The sequence below is a fragment of the Aspergillus nidulans genome, chromosome I, assembly GCF_000011425.1.
Source record: "Aspergillus nidulans FGSC A4 chromosome I".
Taxonomy (NCBI): domain Eukaryota; kingdom Fungi; phylum Ascomycota; class Eurotiomycetes; order Eurotiales; family Aspergillaceae; genus Aspergillus; species Aspergillus nidulans.
Window position 1 is genome coordinate 1542454 of NC_066257.1, and position 19940 is coordinate 1562393.

General features: G+C 51.2%; 7 protein-coding genes across 7 annotated transcripts, besides 1 other annotated feature; 5 read left to right on the forward strand and 2 right to left on the reverse strand.

The window, feature by feature from the left end:
* Positions 1-19940: part of a sequence feature (contig 1.102 645..132643(-1)) that runs on past both edges of the window.
* On the forward strand, positions 216-5761 carry nscA (non-reducing polyketide synthase aptA; the record flags this gene model as incomplete). The annotated part of the gene is made up of 4 exons (XM_658512.1): positions 216-532; positions 586-1687; positions 1749-4391; positions 4445-5761. 4 exons carry the CDS (start codon positions 216-218, stop codon positions 5759-5761), a joined length of 5379 nt encoding a protein of 1792 aa, XP_663604.1.
* ANIA_05999 (carbamoyl-phosphate synthase (glutamine-hydrolyzing) CPA2) lies at positions 7017-11111 on the forward strand (the record flags this gene model as incomplete). Its single annotated transcript, XM_658511.2, has 3 exons — positions 7017-7374; positions 7520-10575; positions 10629-11111. The coding sequence occupies 3 exons, from the start codon at positions 7017-7019 to the stop codon at positions 10734-10736; spliced, it is 3522 nt and encodes a 1173-aa protein (XP_663603.1). The 3' UTR covers positions 10737-11111.
* On the forward strand, positions 11593-13224 carry ANIA_05998 (S-adenosylmethionine-dependent methyltransferase; the record flags this gene model as incomplete). Its single annotated transcript, XM_658510.1, has 3 exons — positions 11593-11868; positions 11936-12241; positions 12313-13224. 3 exons carry the CDS (start codon positions 11593-11595, stop codon positions 13222-13224), a joined length of 1494 nt encoding a protein of 497 aa, XP_663602.1.
* On the reverse strand, positions 13619-14687 carry ANIA_05997 (40S ribosomal protein uS19; the record flags this gene model as incomplete). Its single annotated transcript, XM_658509.2, has 3 exons — positions 13619-13688; positions 13752-14106; positions 14564-14687. The coding sequence occupies 3 exons, from the start codon at positions 14685-14687 to the stop codon at positions 13619-13621; spliced, it is 549 nt and encodes a 182-aa protein (XP_663601.2).
* aspf8 (ribosomal protein P2) lies at positions 14783-15617 on the reverse strand. Its single transcript, XM_658508.2, has 3 exons — positions 15529-15617; positions 15299-15463; positions 14783-15236 (listed from the first exon to the last, which is right to left on the reverse strand). Exons 2-3 carry the CDS (start codon positions 15455-15457, stop codon positions 15066-15068), a joined length of 330 nt encoding a protein of 109 aa, XP_663600.1. The 5' UTR covers positions 15458-15463; positions 15529-15617; the 3' UTR covers positions 14783-15065.
* Positions 15859-17450, forward strand: ANIA_05995 (uncharacterized protein). Its single transcript, XM_658507.2, has 2 exons — positions 15859-16055; positions 16106-17450. Exons 1-2 carry the CDS (start codon positions 16050-16052, stop codon positions 17099-17101), a joined length of 1002 nt encoding a protein of 333 aa, XP_663599.1. The 5' UTR covers positions 15859-16049; the 3' UTR covers positions 17102-17450.
* Positions 17708-19086, forward strand: ANIA_05994 (NADHX dehydratase; the record flags this gene model as incomplete). Its single annotated transcript, XM_658506.1, has 6 exons — positions 17708-17801; positions 17858-17897; positions 17953-17999; positions 18057-18067; positions 18117-18149; positions 18202-19086. The coding sequence occupies 6 exons, from the start codon at positions 17708-17710 to the stop codon at positions 19084-19086; spliced, it is 1110 nt and encodes a 369-aa protein (XP_663598.1).

Below are 19940 nucleotides of genomic sequence, written 5' to 3' on the forward strand. Positions count from 1 at the left end.
AGTCCCCGTATGGCATTTTACACAGGGTCCCATCACAGGATGGTAATTCCATCGCAATTTGCGAAACTTCCCGTGCGGGCATTTTGCCCTCATTGAACAATAGCATCAAAACCCCGGGTGTATCAGTCGATTCTGTGTGCGAATGATTGCTTGGGAACGCTCTGCTCTGATTTGAACGTAATGAGCGCTTGAGCTCGACCAGCAGAGAAGTAACAATGAAAGACAATACGCATAGCACAACCCTAATCTTCTTTGGAAATGAGTTTCCCAACGATGATCTCAAAGGGCTGTTCCGCTGCCTGCTGCGGCTTAGCAAGGACCGCAGGTTTCGTCAACTGGCTGCCTTTCTCGAGGAGTCGACTTTGGTCCTCAAGAAAGAAGTCGCTGCACTTCCACAGCCCCTGAGGGATCTCGTACCGCATTTTCACACGGTATTGCCCCTCGCGGAGCTTGGTGACTTTCGTCAAGGTCCTCTAGGGGCTGCTATGGAGAGTGCACTCTTGACTGTGCTGGAACTTGGCATGTTCATAGGGTAAAATACCCGTTGTTTAGTTGCGGACAAAGAGAGCTGATAGAAACCATTAGGCATTATGAAGCTGAAGGCCGTGACTGGAATTTGCTTGAGCACAACACCACCCTTGCTGGCTTGAGTATCGGCCTTTTAGCTGCTGCTGGTGTGGCCCTATCCACCAACTTAGCAGAGGTCGCCCAGAATGGAGCAGAGTGCGTTCGCGTGTCTTTTCGACTAGGAGTATACGTCAGCGAGATCTCGCGGAAACTCGAGGCGCCTCAAGCAGACGGTACATTACTGAGCTGGGCTCATGTTGTTACCGGAGAGACAAAGTCCGCCATCCAAGACGAGCTGTCAAAATACAACTCAGAATCAGGCACGCCAGAGCTTCTTAAAGTCTTCATTAGCGCTGCCGATAAGACTTCCGTCAGTGTAAGCGGGCCGCCATCACGCATGAAAGCCTGCTTCAGCAGTTCGCACCTCTTGCGGTATTCCAAGTCTTTCGCCCTCCCAGTATACGACGGTCTATGCCATGCGTCGCATCTGTATAACGAGGACTCGATCAACACAGTTATCAACAGTGCAGAGTCAGTCATTCCTGTCTCTCGTCCGGTGCAGCTTTCGCTTCATTCTTCCAATACTGGCCAGCCTTTCCCAGCGGCTACAGCTCACGAGCTGTTCCAAGCCATCGGCAAGGAGCTGCTGACTGGTACCATCTACCTTGACAACATCATTGACGGAATCATAAAACGCATTGAAGGGTTCAACCCGAGTGATCTTCAAGTCGAGACTTTTCGCACGTCAATAGTGTTTAAGAGCGTACGAGCGGCTCTTGAGGGTGAGTTCCCTGACTTGGAGATCAAGATAACCGACTTGATCCCTTGGGCTTTCAGAGACTATGGTCCTCGTCTGCCGCGTTCTTTCGCCCATTCGAAGCTGGCTGTTGTCGGTATGGCCTGTCGTATGCCGGGTGGTGGCAATGATACCGAGCTTTTCTGGGAGATTCTGGAGCAGGGACGTGACGTTCACACAACAGTGCCGGCAGATCGTTTCGACTTGTCGACTCATTACGATCCTAGTGGCAAAACAGATAATGCTGCAACGACTCCCTACGGTAACTTTGTTGATAAACCGGGATTGTTCGATGCTGGGTTTTTCAACATGTCGCCGAAAGAGGTACGTCGCCCCATCCAGACCGGAACTCGATGCAAAAATACAGGTATGCTGACAGATGCAGGCTGAACAAACAGACCCTATGCAGCGACTGGCGCTCGTCACTGCATATGAAGCTCTGGAGATGGCCGGTGTAGTCCCCGGTCGAACTGCATCGTCGAACCCCAAACGCATTGGTACTTACTACGGGCAGGCGAGTGACGACTGGCGAGAACTGAATGCCTCGCAGAACATTGGCACATACGCAGTGACGGGTGGTGTACGTGCCTTTGGCAACGGGCGCATCAACTACTATTTCAAGTTTCCTGGGCCCTCATTCAACGTCGACACGGCCTGTTCTAGCGGGCTGGCTGCCGTCCAGGTCGCATGCTCGGCTCTTTGGGCGGGGGAGGCGGATACAGTTCTTGCTGGGGGCCTGAATATCATCACCGACCCCGACAACTATGCAGGTTTGGGGTGTGGTCACTTCCTCTCCAAAACAGGGCAGTGCAAGGTTTGGGACGAAACTGCGGACGGCTACTGTCGTGCTGATGGGATCGGCTCCGTCGTCATCAAACGTTTGGAGGATGCTGAGGCAGATAACGATAATATCATCGCCGTCGTACTCTCTGCAGCTACGAATCACTCAGCCGAGGCTATCTCGATCACCCATCCCCACGCAGGGAATCAGAAAGACAATTACCGCCAGGTTATCGATATGGCTGCCGTTAACCCGTTGGATGTGAGCTATATTGAGCTTCATGGAACAGGGACCCAGGCCGGTGACGCCGTGGAGTCTGAATCTGTGCTCGATGTATTCGCGCCTCGATCGCCGCCACGACGTCCCGATCAGTTGTTACAGCTGGGTGCGGTCAAAAGCAATATCGGGCACGGTGAAGCGGCAGCAGGTATTGCGTCGTTTCTGAAAGTGCTGTTAATGTACCAGAAGAACATGATCCCCGCGCACATTGGTATTCATACAGTTATTAACCCGACTATTCCCAAAGATCTTGAACAGCGTCGGGTCCGGTTGACTCAGACGAACACGCCTTGGCCGCGTCTACCGGGTAAGAAACGGATTGCAATGGTCAACTCCTTTGGAGCTCATGGTGGAAACACGACTGTTCTGTTGGAGGATGCGCCTGAGCGTAACAAGGATGTTGCCCGAGAGAACCGCTCGACTCATACCGTCGTCATATCGGCCAAATCTAAGAAGTCTCTCCAAGCCAATATTGCAAACCTAGCGCTGCATCTGGAGGAGAATCCTGACATCGATCTGGGCGATTTGTCATACACAACCTGCGCACGTCGCATCCATTACACTCTGCGCGTTGGCTTCGCGGTCTCGAGCATCGCCGGGCTAAAGGAAGCCCTACGCAAGGCTGGCGAGAAAGAGGCTCTTGCTGAGGTCCGTCCAACACCAGGGGACGTTCCTCCGGTCGTTTTCGCCTTCACCGGCCAGGGAGCCTTCTACCAGGGCATTGCCCGGGAGCTATTCGAGTCATTCTCTTACTTCCGTGACGAAGTATTGCAACTTGACCACATTGTCCAACGGCTTGGTTTCCAGTCCATTGTGCCCGTGATTGACGGAAGTATTGGCGAGAATCCATCAGCAACCGTGTCGCAGCTTAGCATTGTCGTGATCGAGATTGCGCTTGCGCATCTCTGGACTCTACTGCTCGGCATGCAACCTAGCGCCGTCATCGGCCACAGTCTAGGCGAGTATGCCGCGCTGGTCGTTGCGGGCGTCCTATCTACCGCGGACGGTATCTTCCTCGCCGGGCGACGTGCCCAGTTGATTGAAAAGTGTTGTACAGCTGGCAGCCACGCGATGTTGTCGGTTCGTGCATCAGTATCGGAGATCAGCAAGCTTCTAGGCAATGCCAAGTACGAGATATCCTGCCAGAATACTCTCAACGATACAGTTATTGGCGGCACCAAGGCAAATCTGGACGCTGCCCGTCAAGTTCTCGAGTCTAGCAGCATTAAGTGTGTGCCGGTAGACGTGCCCTTTGCATTTCACACCGAGCAGGTCGACCCAGTACTAGACCAACTAACCCGAGTCGCTGAGACTGTGCACTTCAAGGCCCCCAGTATTCCAATCATATCGCCATTGTTGAGAAGCGTGGTGTTTGACGGCAAGACTATCAATTCCAGTTACTTGATTAGAGCCACACGCGAGCCCGTCCACTTTGCTGGTGCCATAGAGGCTGCGCAGGATCTCGGCATGGTGAATGATAAAACAGTATGGGTCGATGTTGGACCGCATCCTATTTGCGCTAGCTTTGTGCGCAGTTTGATCCCCAAGGCGCGTGTCGCTTCGTCATGCCGGAGAAATGAGGACAACTATGCAACGATGGCGAAGAACCTTGTAGCTCTGCACCTGGCTGGTTGCACTCCTGTCTGGGACGAGTATTTCCGGGCTAATGAAAAGGCGTACAACCTGCTTACTCTGCCCAAATACGCCTGGAACGATGTCAACTACTGGATCCAATATATCGGCACATGGACGTTGGATAAGGCTCATCTGAAGTATACTGGAACAAATGGACCACCGCAGGTTAAGCCGTCGTCTTCGGCATTGCGCACATCTCTGATCCACGAAATCATCGAAGAGACCATTGGCGAAGAAACGGCCACGCTCAAAACCGTCTCTGACTTGCAACACCCGGAATTCCTCGAGGCTGTTCATGGTCATCGGATGAATAATTGTGGCGTAGCAACATCAGTAGGTTCAGCTGTTTTATCCTTTTAGTTAAGTAAACTAACGATAGCCCTCAGTCAATCTGGACCGACATGTCGTTGACGGTTGGCGAATATCTGTATAACAAACTAGCACCCGGATCAAAGGTACACATGAATGTGGGCGAGCTTGAGGTCTTGCACGCAACTGTGGCCAATCCTGCCAAAAACTGCACCCAGAACCTGTACCTTGACGCCCATCTAGACTTACGCACGCAGAAGATGTCACTTGCCTGGTTTAATGTCGATCCTGCAACTGGGAGCAAGGCAGCCGAATCTTATGCTACTGGATCTGTGCGTTTCGAGGCTGATGCGGAGAAGTGGAAGTCTGAATGGGAGCGTCTGACACACTTGGTGCTCGGCCGAATCGAGACATTAGAGAGCATGGCCAAGGACGGACAAGCAAGCCAGTTGTCCAAGGCGTTATCCTATGCCCTATTCAAGAACGTGGTTGATTACGCTGACCATTATCGCGGCATGGAACGGGTGGTAATGCACGACTATGAAGCGTTCTGCGATATCAAGCTCACGCCAGAACGCCGAGGTATGTTCCATACGCCGCCGCACTGGATCGATAGTGTTTCCCATCTTGCTGGTCTTATCATGAACGGGAGCGATGCCTCCAACACCCGCGATTACTTCTTCGTCACACCAGGCTATGAGAGTTTCCGTTTGCTGGCAAAACTGGACCCTGACGTCAAGTATCAGAGCTATGTGCGCATGTTCCCACTGCCAGAGGCCAACATGTACGGAGGCGATTTGTACATTTTGCAGGATAATCAGATCATTGGCATGGTTGGTCATTTCAAGTTCAGACGAGTACCACGCCTGCTCATGGATCGATTCTTTTCGGCTGAAGCAGCCTCAAAACAATCAGTGGCGGCTTCTGCGTCTTCTGCGCCTAAGACTGCAACCAAACATGCCCCGCTGCCGGCCTCCAAACCGGCCCAAGCACCAGCTGAACCAACACCCTCGTCGCTTCCCACAGTTCAAGCACAGAATACCAGCCCCCCTCAACAAGTAACGCCGTCGAAACCCGCAATGAACGGCGTGAAAACGCCTGAAGAGGAGAAGCCCGGCAAAGCAGATGCCGAAGGTCCGAACGGAACGACCTCTCAACCAGAAGCGACCGGCGTAGTTGGCCAATGCCTGCAATTGATCGCTAACGAGACAGGACAAAGCGTGAATGAGTTGACACCGGATGCCACTTTTGTGCAGCTAGGAGTTGACTCGCTCATGTCACTTGTGCTCTCAGAGAAATTCCGGGCCGAGCTTGGTTTGGAGGTCAAGAGCTCGCTTTTCCTAGAGTGCCCGACAGTTGGAGATATGATGGACTGGTTAGAGCAGTACTGTTAGAGAAAGATGCTTGGAAATCAGTATAGCTTTCTGTAGTTTCAATGAAGAATGAGTATTAGAATGATCTCCATACGCTTCAGCTACCAATTTAGCCCATTATCAATTCATTTCGATGGTTCCCCGCGTGGAATTTGGAAGAGAGAAATCAATAAACTCTCTGGAACTCTGGTGTTATGGTATACAGAGTGCTCGACTCGGCATCATTGGCTTTCAAGGGTTCGTCTCTGTCGAGATTGATTGGATCTCATTCCGTAGACATGCAACGTCGGCTAGGAATTGTTCGACCATCCTATATCTTGTCATTCCTTCCCCGGGTGAAAAGACAGGATCATAAGGAACGAGACGTTCATCATGCATGATGTTGGGTCTGCAGACGGAAAGCTTGGAAGGTGTCATTGTCCATCAGTACACGTGACTATACAGTATAGGGTGTTCCATGCAGCATCGTCTGGCCATCCTTCTCGCTGGTGACTCCACGAAGAACATGGAAGCCGAGAATTTTTCGCTAGACGAATAGATACCAAGCAACCATGGGGCCCTAACGGTTTCTTGGGTTGGTCCCTTGAGTTAACCGATACTTTTGGATAATTTCAAGGAACTCTTCTATTCTGGAGATGATAAGATCCACTATTACCACAAAAGGAAAATCTTCAGGCTCAGTCGCCCGACAAATAGGAGACTATAGCCAGACTTATTAAGCAGGCGGTGAAGAAGAGGGCTTTTGGGAAGTGCTCACTTGTTGAGTCCGACCGTGGCCGAACTCCGATTTTAGGGACCATTTTTTCTGCTTCTATTGGAATCCCCACACACCGGTGTCTTATCGGCCCTGAATTCAGGGCGTCTTTCCTGGGAGGAACGTTTGTCGACCTGTTGGCGCTATTCCAGTTTCTCTCCCGCTGATTGACTCATCGCCGCCTTTACGTACCTCCATAAATTTTTTTGTGTCCCTCCGCCTCTGGCTGCTTTCACCGTCCTCCTCTCCTTGACTCACCCACCATCTCAAGCCAATTTTTCAATTCCCTCCATCCTACCCCCTCCCTCAGTCTTGGGCGTGCGGCAGAAGGCGGGACGTCGGTAGGGATTTGTCTAGGCCGAGCGAGAAGGAAACAGTGCCCTTGGAGCTATAGCGGTGCGAGTGTCCAGGCCTCCGTCGCCGAGTCTACACCCGAGGAGCAGAGCGTAGTGACAGCTCAATTGGACTGCATCCTCTTCGCTTTACTCTCTTTCACCTACCTGTCAAATAGTGCGCGCCGCAATGGTTCTTGCTGCTCGGTGCGGGCAGGCTACGTCCTCCCTCCTGCGTCAACGATGTCTCGCTGAGACCCGTCGCTCTGCACTGGCATTGCGGTCTTTCACGTCCCCGAGCACCACCCGTTCCACAGCATCGGCACTTCGATTGCAACAGAAGACTCCTTCGCCATGGCGGTCGCAGCAGTTGCGCAACTTCTCCAGCGCGCTCTGCCGTCTAGCTGCCGAGTCGTCCTCTGTCGGCGACAGTCTATTCTCTAGCGGAATTGTCAACCCTGGTGCTAACTTGGTTGACGTCAAGAAGGTGCTGGTTATCGGTAGTGGTGGTCTGAGCATTGGCCAGGCTGGAGAGTTCGATTACTCTGGTAGGTCAATGAGTCCTGTGGTTTATTCTAGTAGAGGCAGCGCAGCCTGTTGTGTCGATCAGGAGGAGGACCAGTTGCAAGCGTGAAGGGGTCTGCCAACATGGTCTATGGACGTGGTTGCTGATACTTGTGCATTCACTCTTAGGTTCCCAGGCCCTCAAAGCTCTCAAGGAAGCCGGTGTGCAGTCGGTTTTGATCAACCCCAACATTGCTACGATTCAGACAGACCACAAGCTTGCTGATGAAGTTTACTACCTCCCCGTCACGCCGGAGTACGTAACATACGTTATCGAAAGGGAGCGCCCTGACGGTATCTTCCTTTCCTTCGGTGGGCAGACCGCCCTGAACCTCGGTGTGCAAATGAACCGCATGGGCACCTTTGAGCGCTACGGTGTGCGTGTCCTTGGAACCAGCATCAAGACCCTGGAGACCAGTGAAGACCGTGACCTGTTCGCCAAGGCCCTAAATGAAATCAACATTCCTATTGCCGAGTCTATCGCCGTTGGCACCGTTGATGAGGCTCTGAAGGCTGCTGATGAGGTTGGCTATCCCATCATCGTCCGTTCGGCCTACGCTCTCGGTGGTCTCGGTTCCGGCTTTGCGAACAACCCCGAGGAGTTGAAGAACTTGGCCTCACGTTCCTTGACTCTCTCCCCCCAGATTTTGGTTGAGAAGTCTCTTCGTGGCTGGAAGGAGGTCGAGTACGAAGTCGTCCGTGATGCTTCCAACAACTGCATTACTGTCTGTAACATGGAGAACTTCGATCCCCTGGGAATCCACACTGGTGACAGTATCGTCGTTGCGCCGAGTCAGACTCTGTCCGATGAGGAGTACCATATGCTCCGTACCGCCGCCATCAAAATTGTCCGCCATCTTGGTGTTGTTGGTGAATGTAACGTCCAGTACGCTCTGCAACCTGATGGACTCGACTACCGTGTCATTGAAGTCAACGCTCGTCTTTCCCGCTCCTCGGCTCTTGCCTCCAAGGCCACCGGTTACCCTCTTGCCTATACCGCTGCGAAGATCGGTCTGGGACACACTTTGCCTGAGCTCCCCAACGCTGTTACCAAGACCACAACCGCAAACTTCGAGCCCAGCTTGGACTACATCGTTACCAAGATTCCTCGTTGGGACCTGAGCAAGTTCCAGCACGTTAACCGTGATATTGGCAGTGCTATGAAGTCCGTTGGTGAGGTCATGGCTATCGGCCGTACCTTCGAGGAATCGTTCCAGAAGGCTATCCGCCAGGTCGATCCTCGCTTCGTTGGATTCCAGGGTGACAAGTTCGAGAACCTGGATGAGGTCTTGAAGAACCCTACCGACCGCCGCTGGTTGGCTGTCGGCCAGGCTATGCTTCACGAAAACTACTCTGTGGACAAGGTTCACGAGCTGACCAAGATCGATAAGTGGTTCTTGTACAAGCTCCAGAACATCGTTGACAACCACAACGAACTCAAGGAAATTGGCAGCCTCTTCGGTGTCAACAAGGAGCTGATGCTGAAGTCCAAGAAGCTTGGTTTCTCTGACAAGCAGATTGCTCAGCTCGTTGGTGCGTCTGAAGATGATGTCCGTGCCCGCAGGAAGGGGTTTGGCATCAGACCTTGGGTGAAGAAGATTGATACACTGGCTGCTGAGTTCCCTGCTGACACCAATTATCTCTACACCACGTACAACGCTACTTCCCACGATGTTACCTTTGATGACCATGGAACCATCATTCTTGGAAGCGGCGTGTACCGTATTGGTAGCTCTGTCGAATTTGACTGGTGTGCCGTCAACGCCACTCTTTCTCTCAGGAACATGGGCAAGAAGACTGTTATGATTAATTACAACCCTGAAACCTACTCCACCGACTTCGACACTGCTGACAAGCTGTACTTTGAAGAACTCAGCTACGAGCGTGTCATGGATATCTATGAGCTCGAGAGCGCCAGCGGGGTGGTTGTCTCCGTCGGTGGCCAGCTTCCTCAGAACATCGCCCTCCGGCTACAGGAAACCGGCGGTGCCAATGTCCTCGGTACTAACCCCAAGGACATTGACAACGCTGAGGATCGCCACAAGTTCTCTCAGATCCTGGACAGCATTGGTGTTGATCAGCCTGCTTGGAAGGAGCTCACCTCTGTTGCTGAGGCTGAGCGCTTCGCTGAGGCTGTTGGCTACCCTGTGTTGGTTCGTCCCAGTTACGTCCTCTCCGGTGCTGCCATGAGTGTTATCCACAGCCAGGATGAGCTGAAGGAGAAGCTCCTGAACGCCAGTGCCGTTTCTCCCGATCACCCTGTTGTTATCACCAAGTTCATTGAAGGTGCCCAGGAAATTGATGTTGATGCCGTTGCCTCCAATGGAAAGCTTCTTCTGCACGCCATCAGTGAACACGTTGAGCCTGCCGGTGTCCATTCTGGTGACGCCACCCTTGTCCTTCCCCCCGCTTCCCTGGAGAAGCCCGTGATGAGCCGTGTTAAGGAAATCGCTGAGAAGGTTGCCAAAGCATGGAACATCACCGGTCCCTTCAACATGCAGATCATCAAGGCCGACCAGGAGGGTGCCGAGCCCCAGCTCAAGGTCATTGAGTGCAACCTCCGTGCTTCTCGCTCTTTCCCCTTCGTCAGCAAGGTTCTTGGAACCAACTTCATTGACGTCGCTACCAAGGCCCTTGTTGGCCGTGATGTCCCTGAGCCTGTCGACCTTATGGAAGTCAAGCGTGACTACCTTGCCACTAAGGTTCCTCAATTCTCTTGGACCCGTCTCGCTGGTGCTGATCCTTTCCTCGGCGTCGAGATGGCCAGTACTGGAGAAATCGCTTGCTTTGGTAAGGACGTTGTTGAGGCCTACTGGGCTTCCCTGCAGTCCACCATGAACTTCCGCGTGCCTGAGCCTGGTGAGGGTATCCTGCTGGGCGGTGATATCACCAACCCTGCTCTGGCCCAGATTGTTGACCTCCTCCACCCTCTGGGCTTCAAATTCTTCGCTGCCAGTCCTGAAGTTAAGGCTCACATCGAGTCTGCAACCAAGGAGCACACCCCTGTCCAGGTGATCGAGTTTCCCAAGAAGGACAAGCGTGCCCTTCGTGAGGTCTTCCAGAAGTACGACATCCGGGGCTGCTTCAACCTTGCCAAGACTCGCGGCAAGACCCTTCTCGACGAGGACTATGTTATGCGCCGAAACGCAGTCGACTTTGGTGTCCCTCTCTTCATGGAAACCAAGGTAAGGCACCACACTTCAGGTAAATGAGATCTTGAGCTAATCAACTTCACTAGACTGCCCAACTATTCGCTCAAGCCATGAACCAGAAGCTCCCTCGTCCTGAGGGCATTCCCTCCGAAGTCCGGACCTGGTCCAACTTCGTTGGCGGCAAGCTTCTGTAAACGCAAAAGATTAAAAGTTTCTGGATACGATAACCTCTTGGTGTTATACTGTGTTCATTTTTTTTCCAGACACGAACGCCGTGCCGGTCGGCGTAGCAGATGGAACACCACCTCTTGATAGACCATTTCTCCCGTAGCCTTGCTAATTGGCTACCTGTTTCTTCTCCTACAGAACGAAGGACCCGCGCTGCGGTGTGACGACTCGCTATCGCTCTCGCGGCCTTTGATATCTTATTAGTTGCTTATACTCTGCTGGTTTCTACAGGCAGGTTGTGCGTGAGCGAGAAAAGATTTTGAACTGGATATTACGACTGATTTGAATTGTTTGCAGCATTGGCAGTGTATGTTTTAATTGTAGTATAGTGGTTATATCCTATCTCGTCTTTCAGTATGAATCTAGGTGGAGCTGACATCAGATTCGTCCTCTGGTGAAAGTGAAGTAATGTCTTTGCGTAGTGTAGCAGAGAATTTTCCGAGCAGTGGACGGCCGAACCGCACACATCTCTTAACTCCTCTCCATAACTTTTCGTCGTAGCCACCACCCACCATTGCCTTTCGCCAGTCAAACGAAAACGATTTGAAGGTATCTGTGACAGAGTCTAATAAGTCGTTCCCTCCTTAGATCATCAGCTGGTTAGTCATCCACGAATTTTAAGAGCAGAGGCTAACATCCCGAGGCAGAAAGACCAACTTGCGGCTAAACCAGCTCTTCATTCTATTTCAAAAGGAACTATAAGAGGTTGTTTATCTTGGATAAGTATTCCGATACCTTTCGAAATCTACCGGAATTATAGCTCTTCGGACGAGGATGCTCTAGGATCCTCTACTATTCCGTCTCGGTCAAGCCACAACACCGATGTCCAACTCAACCCCTTTGCCATCAGTTAAAACGAAGGCAACCCCTGGGCCGGCTTCAAATGGCTTAGGGAGAGGGCTCTTTGCGTACACAGACATTCGCACATGCGATGATATCTTGCACATCCAGGATCCGTTCGTCGCGGTCTTGAAAACTGAGCGACTCCAAGATACCTGCTCTGGATGTTTTGGTAAGAGACATTTTGACAGTTACAGCGGGCAGGAGGTCTCTTTGAAAGCCTGCACAGGATGCCATGTTGTGAAGTACTGTGACAAGGTGAGAACCGTGCCGTGGTAGAGGGGAGGGAAAGACTCGCTCCGACGCAATGCTTACAGTGATATAGTCTTGTCAATCAAAGGATTGGAAACTGACCCATTCTCGCGAATGCGTTATTTTCAGAAACCTGAAGCCAAAGGTTTTGCCAGTTAATGCGAGAGCGCTTTTGCGTATGGTGCTGCGCACTGAGGCGAGGAAGAACGCGTACACAGAGGAGGAACTAGTGCTGTTTCAAACTCTTGAAACTCACATTGACGACATACTCAATAGAAACGCGCCGCAGGCGGAACGCATTGCTCTCACTTCGAGGGCTGTAAAGGAGTATTCGAAGACGGATATGGAGGAAGAGAAGATAGTTGCTTATCACGCAAGGGTGAGTTCAGTTTATCTTCACACGACTAGGGTACTCCTTATGCCATTGAATGGCTCTGATGGTTGTCTCAGCTTGATTTGAATTCCTTTAACCTGACCAATGACGATGACATTGGTATATACCTACATCCCTATGCAGCTCTGATCAACCACAGCTGCGACTACAATGCCGTGGTTGGATTTGACGGCTCCGAAATCTTCGTGAAAGCAATCCGCCCAATTGCCACAGGCGAGCAGATCTTCATATCCTACATTGACACCACATATCCAACCCGTATCCGGCAGAAAGAGCTGCAGGAGAGATACTTTTTCACCTGCAATTGCGCGAAGTGCTTATGCGCGAAGGACCCAGAGCCAACTGGCGAAGCAGGCGCTGCTGCAAGAGAAGCCTATGCGCTCCTAGAAGAGTCTCGGGCTAGCTCCTGCGTCACGGATGAGCAGAAACTTGTAGATGTCACCAAATCTCTGCTCTCGCACGACCTGCCAAAAACCAAACAACCCTTCATCTCAATCCTAGACGAAAAGATTGTCTCTGATATCTCCACAGGAAAATTCGACCAAGCCTTCTTCAACTCCGCACTCAGGGTCACTCGCATTGATCCCCAAGTTTATCCCTATGAAGCACATCCTTTACGCGCAAGTCATGCGCTGACATTAGCAAAACTTGCGTTGTATTCATACCAGTCTTCCTGTCAACTTTCGAGCTATGAGAAGAATAGTCTGGGTGTCGAGGGACCACAGAAGAAGTCCCAGCTGCATTTCGGCTTGCTTGCTTGGGCCCTATTTAGCGACCTTGTTGCGAAGGAAGGGGAGTATTGTACGGTCCCAGGGTTTAAGGAACGGGTTCGTAATGGCTTCGCCGAGGTAGAGAAGTGGCTCATGAGCCAGGGGATAGATCCAGGACGCATGGAGAAGGAAATAAAACGGGAACGGAGGAAGCTTGCGATGCTTGTGGATAAGCTCCACATGCTGCCTGTTCGGTGACCTAAACGCAGAGAAGACCATTCCGCATTGATGGGGAAATGAATGTGCTTCAGGGAAGCCATTTAGCTTTACAGTTGGTTGGTAATTAGCTTCAAGCGTAACATGAAGATAAAGAAATAAATTTCGTTAATTAGACCTTTCTACACGAGAAAGAGACAAGACTCCTACCTCCCACCCAGCGGGACAGGAGTGTAGAAGTCCAGAGTGCAGGACTCGTTATTTTCATGCCGACAAGACCATTGTATTGAGATGCAAAAGCTGACCCGCACTTGACATACAAGCAGATGAAACCCAATGTAACGCAAATGGTATCCATCTGATCCTCTCGTATTTTTATTTTGTTCTCCTGTACGCCCAAATCCTCCACGCAACACCCAAGAAAAGCTTTTCTTCTTTACTTGAGGGGAATGAAACGGGAAGAGTGGGTGGCACCAATACCGGGACGACCGTGCTTGACAGGCTTGCTGTTGGGAGTGTTAGAATTTAATCCAAATCCATCCATCCAAGCCAAGAACCGGAATACGTACTAAGAGATAGAGAATTCACCGAGGTAGTGGCCAACCATCTCGGGCTTGACCTCAATCTGGTTAAACTCCTTACCGGAGTAGATACCAATGACGGAGCCGATCATCTCGGGGACAACGATCATGTCACGGAGGTGAGTCTTGACGAGGTCGGGCTTCTCGTTAGGCTTGGCCTCCTGCTTGGCCTTGCGGAGCTTCTTAATCAAGCCCATGGGCTTGCGCTTCAGACCGCGGTTGAACCTACGGCGGGCACGAGCGTGCACGACATCGCGAAGCTGTTCAGAGGAGAGGTCGAGGAGCTGGTCGAGGTCGATTCCGCGATAGGTAAACTTGCGGAACTGTCTTCTCTTCTTGATCTCTGTCGGAGTAACCTGTCAGCGCCCTGATTCTGATATTTCTGCGTTATTCGTGTGGATGTGGTGTTTGTGTTGGCGCGGCTGAGGGTTGGCGAAGTTCTCTTCCATTCAAATCTTCACATATTCACCACCGCCCATCATCGTTCCATAACCATATCGAACGTTCCGCCTCCTCGCATTTTCATCCAAATAATTCTTCATAGCGCATGTCCACGGGGGATTGGGGAACAGGAAAGAGTAGTTGCGTGTTCACATACCGGCAGCCTCCTCGGCGTTCTAAGAAAAATGTTAGTACAAGCAACCCTCTTCAAACCAGAATACTCTATTTTGAGGTCGAGGAGAACTCACGTATTCGACGTCAGACATTTTGGCGGGTTGTTCCTCTCAAGGTCGCTTCTCGAATGAAACTCGAAAAGCGAAAAGGACGATGGTTGTCGGATGGCGTGTCGCTGTTTGAACTTTGGGCGGGCTCGCTCTCTGTACCGCTTCTGGATGAGGGTGGCCGTGGCCGAAGGGCTCGTCTAAGCGAAGGGTCAAGCCCTAAAGCCTTCCACGCTAACTCTTTCAGGAAACATACATTCATGGGCCAGCCATCAAGTTCAAACTGGGTCCATTATCAATGCTTTTGATTCGGCCTATCAAGCGCTTTTTTGATAGAAGTACATGTGACTTTGAGTATGCTTTTACTGGTCGTTCATTAGGCCTTATTTACATTATGTGCGATTTTCAGGTAGGCACATCATATTACAAGGACACATAATATTCCGAGGAGGTCAAGAGAATCTGTATTGGGCTAGCAGCTCTTTCAAGCTCACGTATGCATAATTCGTAACGGCATTAGACAAGCCTTAGAAATGCAGGCTCGACTATTCCTTTTAGCAGCGTTCTTTCCAATACTGAACTTAATAGCCAGATTCCAATCCCCCCGAATGATGGACTTTTCGTCTGTAGAGGGACGCGCTTAGTCGAAGAGACCGAAGCCCATGTCCTCATCGGACTCCTCCTTCTCCTCCTCCTTCTCAGCAGCGGGGGCCTCGGCAGCAGCAGCACCACCGGCAGCGGCAGCAGGGGCAGCACCACCAGCACCGCCGGAGGGAACGGAGGCAAGCTTGGTGGTACCCTCAGCGATCAGCTGTTTAAAGATTATCGTTAGCCCGCAGTCCGCGTCTTCCAACTCTATATGCAATAACGAACCTCGTTGATGTCCTTGCCCTGGAGCTCAGCAATGAGCTTCTCGAGGCGCTCGTCGTCGGCGTCAACACCGACGGAAGAGAGAACCTCCTTGATGTCGGAGGCGGAGGGAGACTCGTTGCCAGCAAGGGCGAGGAGGAGGTAGGCTGCGAGGTGCTTCATTTTGAACTATAGCACAAAATCCGATCAGTCGCTAATCTCAGTGTCAGCCGTCAATTGAGGAAATCACATACTGTTTGATTTAACTATCGAACAAGAGAATCAATCGATTTAACCGCAAGTTGGGCGGAGACTGAAACGTCGAGTTCGGGTTGGGTTGATGTCGTGAAGAGGGAAAGAAACGAAAAGTTCGAGATCACCAAATTAGCGGAAAAGTGCGTTGTGGCTGGTGCTAGTGGCTGAGCCGACTAAGCGAGCTCTGTGGCGGTTAAGTAGTCACGTGACTGGCTCATTCTAGAAGACAGCATGGATGGATGTTCCTTATCTGTCACGCGCAATAAGACAGCTTCTTCTGAAGGTCCTGAAAACTCACACTGCACCAGCAAAAGTTTGGCATCACGTACCTTGATTCAATAGCCCTTTTTGTCACCTCGTGTGAATAGGCTTATCACTCGTCGAACTACTGGTTTGCCGGTGGTGTCCACTGACGAAGTCATGAAGTTGCCTGTTTGCACCCACCACCGACGGTGAACCTTTTTACATAAATACCTGACGTCGCTCCTTGGTGCCGAACTCATCAGGAATAATCGACACCATGAGTGTGAGATTAATCACTCCTGACTTTTCACGTTTGCCATTAACGATGTCTAGTTCCTCGATTCTGTCCTTTCGTCTATCGAGACGGGCAAACCGACTCCTATCCCTACCCCATCTACCGCACCTTCTCCCACTGTCTCTTCATCCAACTCTAGACCAGAGGCTCGGAAACCAACCCCGGCTGTTCGTCCTGCCACAGATGAACGGAAGAATGGGCTCCAAACGGGAACAAAGCGAAAAGCCGAGGAGCCGTTGCCACGGACGCAGAAGCCCGGATCACAAATACCCGCAAGACCTGCTGCCGCGAAACCAGCTAACGCACCAGCGCCTTCCAATCAACGTCCAGCAACAACATCGAAAAGCATGAAACCTCCGACGAGCAACAATGCGCCCGTTACTAGGAAAACTCCACCGGCACCTTCGAAGCCAGCGCCGAAAGGTTCTTTCGCGGACATTATGGCGCAGGCAAAAGCTGCACAGCAGAATGCTCCCGCGCAGATTGGAATGTTCAAACATCAGCCAGTGCCCAAGGAGAAGTTGAGCAGGATGGAACGCAAGAAACGAATGATGGAGGCGCAGGCGAAGGAGAGGGAATCAAAGCTAGCTAAGAAAGCAGGTGCTGCTTCCAGTGTCTCTGCTACCAAGGTCGGTAGTGCAAAGCCCTCAATCAAGCGCGAGCAGGAAGAACCAACCTACAAGGGCACCGCAAGGCCGACATCTACGGAGCCGGTTTACCGTGGCACGGCCAATTTGCCAAGCCGGAATGGCGTCCGAAGAGGCCAATTCAGGTCTAACAAACGATCCAGAATGGACGATTATCTCGGAACAGATGAAGAGGATGAAGACGATTACGCAGATGACTATGATGATTATTACTCGGAATCATCTGACATGGAGGCAGGCATAGATGATGTGGAGGCCGAGGAAGCAGCAGCTCTGGCTGCAGCTCGACGTGAGGATGAAGAGGATATGCGGGCAGAGGCCGCAGCTAAGAGAGAAAAGATGGAGCGTCGCAAGAAACTCGCCATGCTGGCCTCTAAGCGCCAGTAGCGTGTATTTCCTTTGCCGCTATCCAGCTGCACCTTGCCTTCTCATTTTCGTTATTTTATCGGTAATCGTTTGACTGCTAAGTTTGGGATTGGAGCATCAGCATGGAATACCCGGAGGTGCATTGCAGAAGTGACTTTTTTCGATTACATTTGACTGCCCCTATACTCCTTTCTTTGATTTTCATTCTTGTTTCTATGTCTTCAGCATCAGCGAGCGTTACGGTATTGATAGATGGGGGCAACCCCTGTTCTCTCTTTCGGGTTCCTTTCAGCATTGTGGTTATGCGGGCGTTGCCGTTTCTTACTTGGGTAGATCCGATGTAGATACTTTCATGATTGAACTATTTTCATAAGCTGCTTTTCGTATCAGTAGACAGATGCGATGTTTACTTGATTCCAGGTTGCTCTATATCTGGGTCTCCTATGGAGTACAAGATTGAATAGTTCCTGATTGCATCAGCCCCACTAGGCGCTGACATCACCGGCTCATCAGCGCATCAGCGCGTTGACATTCTTCATGTTTCGCGGGGTATTACTTTTCTTTCCTACATAATCTCATACTCACACTCTGCCAAAACATCGGTTCACGCTGGGAAGCTCTGCAACTATGGCTAACGTTCACCATATCTCGGTGCCATCTAAGGTGCTGTTCCAAAAAGCCCGCAAGCTTGTTCCTCCAATGCTGGAGAAATTTCACAAGGGTAAATAATCCTGACAATGCTGCAGTGACAACCTACTGATCTGGCAATAATTACAGGACAACAGGGTAGAGTTGCTGTTATTGGAGGCTCGCTAGAGTATGTCATGTCGTCTCCGTGGGTCTTGCAAGCAGAATAAGCTGAACCCATAAAGCTACACAGGCGCACCATACTTCTCTGCTATGGCGTCAGCTAGACTAGGTATTTAAGCTTATGCTTAACCTGACCTTCGATGCTTGATTGCTAATAATGCGCTAGGGTGTGATCTGGTACGAGTGCATCAGGTGGTGTCTAAGCTCTACTAATTGTTTTTCGCAGAGTCATGTTATCTGCGAAAGCTCGGCTGCTACTGTAGGCTCCTCAACTAAACAACATCTCAAATAGCGGCTTACCTCGCGCCTAGGTCATTAAATCATACTCACCCAATTTGATGGTGCACCCGATCTTACCGAGCAGCGCTTCCGTCAAGGACCCCAGCTCCATTGATGCTCCGTCTCTTGCAAGCCCGATCATCGCAATGCTCGGGCGGCTCCATGCACTTGTTATTGGACCCGGTCTAGGTCGGGATGGCGTTACTCTTAAAGTAGTCACAGAGGTGATGAAGGAGGCACGGTCCCGCTCAATACCCTTTGTCCTAGATGCGGATGGCCTGCTCCTGGTCACAGAGAACCCAGATCTGGTGAAGGGGTACAAGGACTGTATCCTAACGCCTAACGTCAATGAGTTCAGTCGCCTAGCCAAGGCTCTTAATATCGAGGTCCCAAGTCTAGCCCAAATCTCGTCAAAAGAGAGCGGAGACAAAACAAGCAAGGAAGCGGAAGCCTGCGAGAAGCTCTCGCAAGCCCTGGGCGGCGTCACCATAATCCAGAAGGGACCACACGATGTCATTTCAAACGGAGTCACGAGCATTGTCTCTGATCTACCAGGAGGCCTGAAGCGCAGTGGCGGACAGGGCGATACTCTCACTGGATCGTTGGGCACCTTATTGGCCTGGCGAGCGGCTTACCACGATGCACTTTGGGACTCGGGCGAGCAAGAACACTCAAAGGAGGCGGAGAATAAGGAGGAGGTCCAAGGGGAGCTGGAGTCGAACAAAAGAATGTCTCCAAGCACAACTTTGCTGCTGGCTGCGTGGGCAGGAGCTGCAATTACCAGGGAGTGTTCCCGTCGCGCTTTCAAGGCAAAGGGGAGGAGCATGCAGGCTAGTGATCTTACGGATGAGGTGCACGAAAGTTTCCTAACGCTCATCGGGGAGCCTGAGGGGTCGAAGGTGCCCGAACGTCTTTAGACATATGGTAGCGAGTGGCGTGCTATATGCTCGCCATCGTTAACAAAACCTGTACAATCTCACGACTCCGCATAATAGATCGCAGTTTCTCGCAGAGCTTTTCTTTTTTGGTCCAGTTTCTCGTCAGCCGGACCAGACTGCAGTACCTTCCTTCTCACCGGCCTGAACAAATATGCAATCGTATAAGTCAGTTAGATTAGTTTCTCGAATTGGCCAGTATGAGGTAACCACATCTGCACTTTGTAAGCAACTTATTACGCTCAAAGGCCAGGACTCGAACGGGACTTCGGATCCTCGGAGCCCTGCAGCGGAATCTCGTTTCCCAGCTTCAATCATTTGCCAGGTTTCGAACTTTCTCTCCTCCACATTCCCAGCAACCCCATGTCTTACTCTTTTTCCCAATGATGAGGTCAAGATGTCTCACTTGAGAAGATTAGTTTATTCCTGCCCATAGTCCTAAAGGCAGATACTGATTGGTATTGAATATTCATTTGTCACCACCAGATGCTTTTGCTGACAGCAGAATCCATTTAGACAAAAGCGGGGGAGTAATCCCAGATCATAGCTCGAACAGGGATCCTGCAAACCCCCTCGGATACTTCGTAAAGAAGCATCAGTGACAGCATCGGATCAAGATCACATTGTTACTCAAAACAGCCATGCCCTGAACTCTGGACAACACTAGAAGGTAAGAAGGAGACTGAGCCGGCGCCGCAGCTAGAGTTCGATCTCATGGTGACGCAAATCTCGTATTCAAATCTGTTCTCAGCCCTAGCAGAACGGTGGCTTTCTAGTTCAGCCGCGGGAGGTGAGACCAAGCGATGCAGGGTCAAAATCAGCCCTTTCCGGGGCTA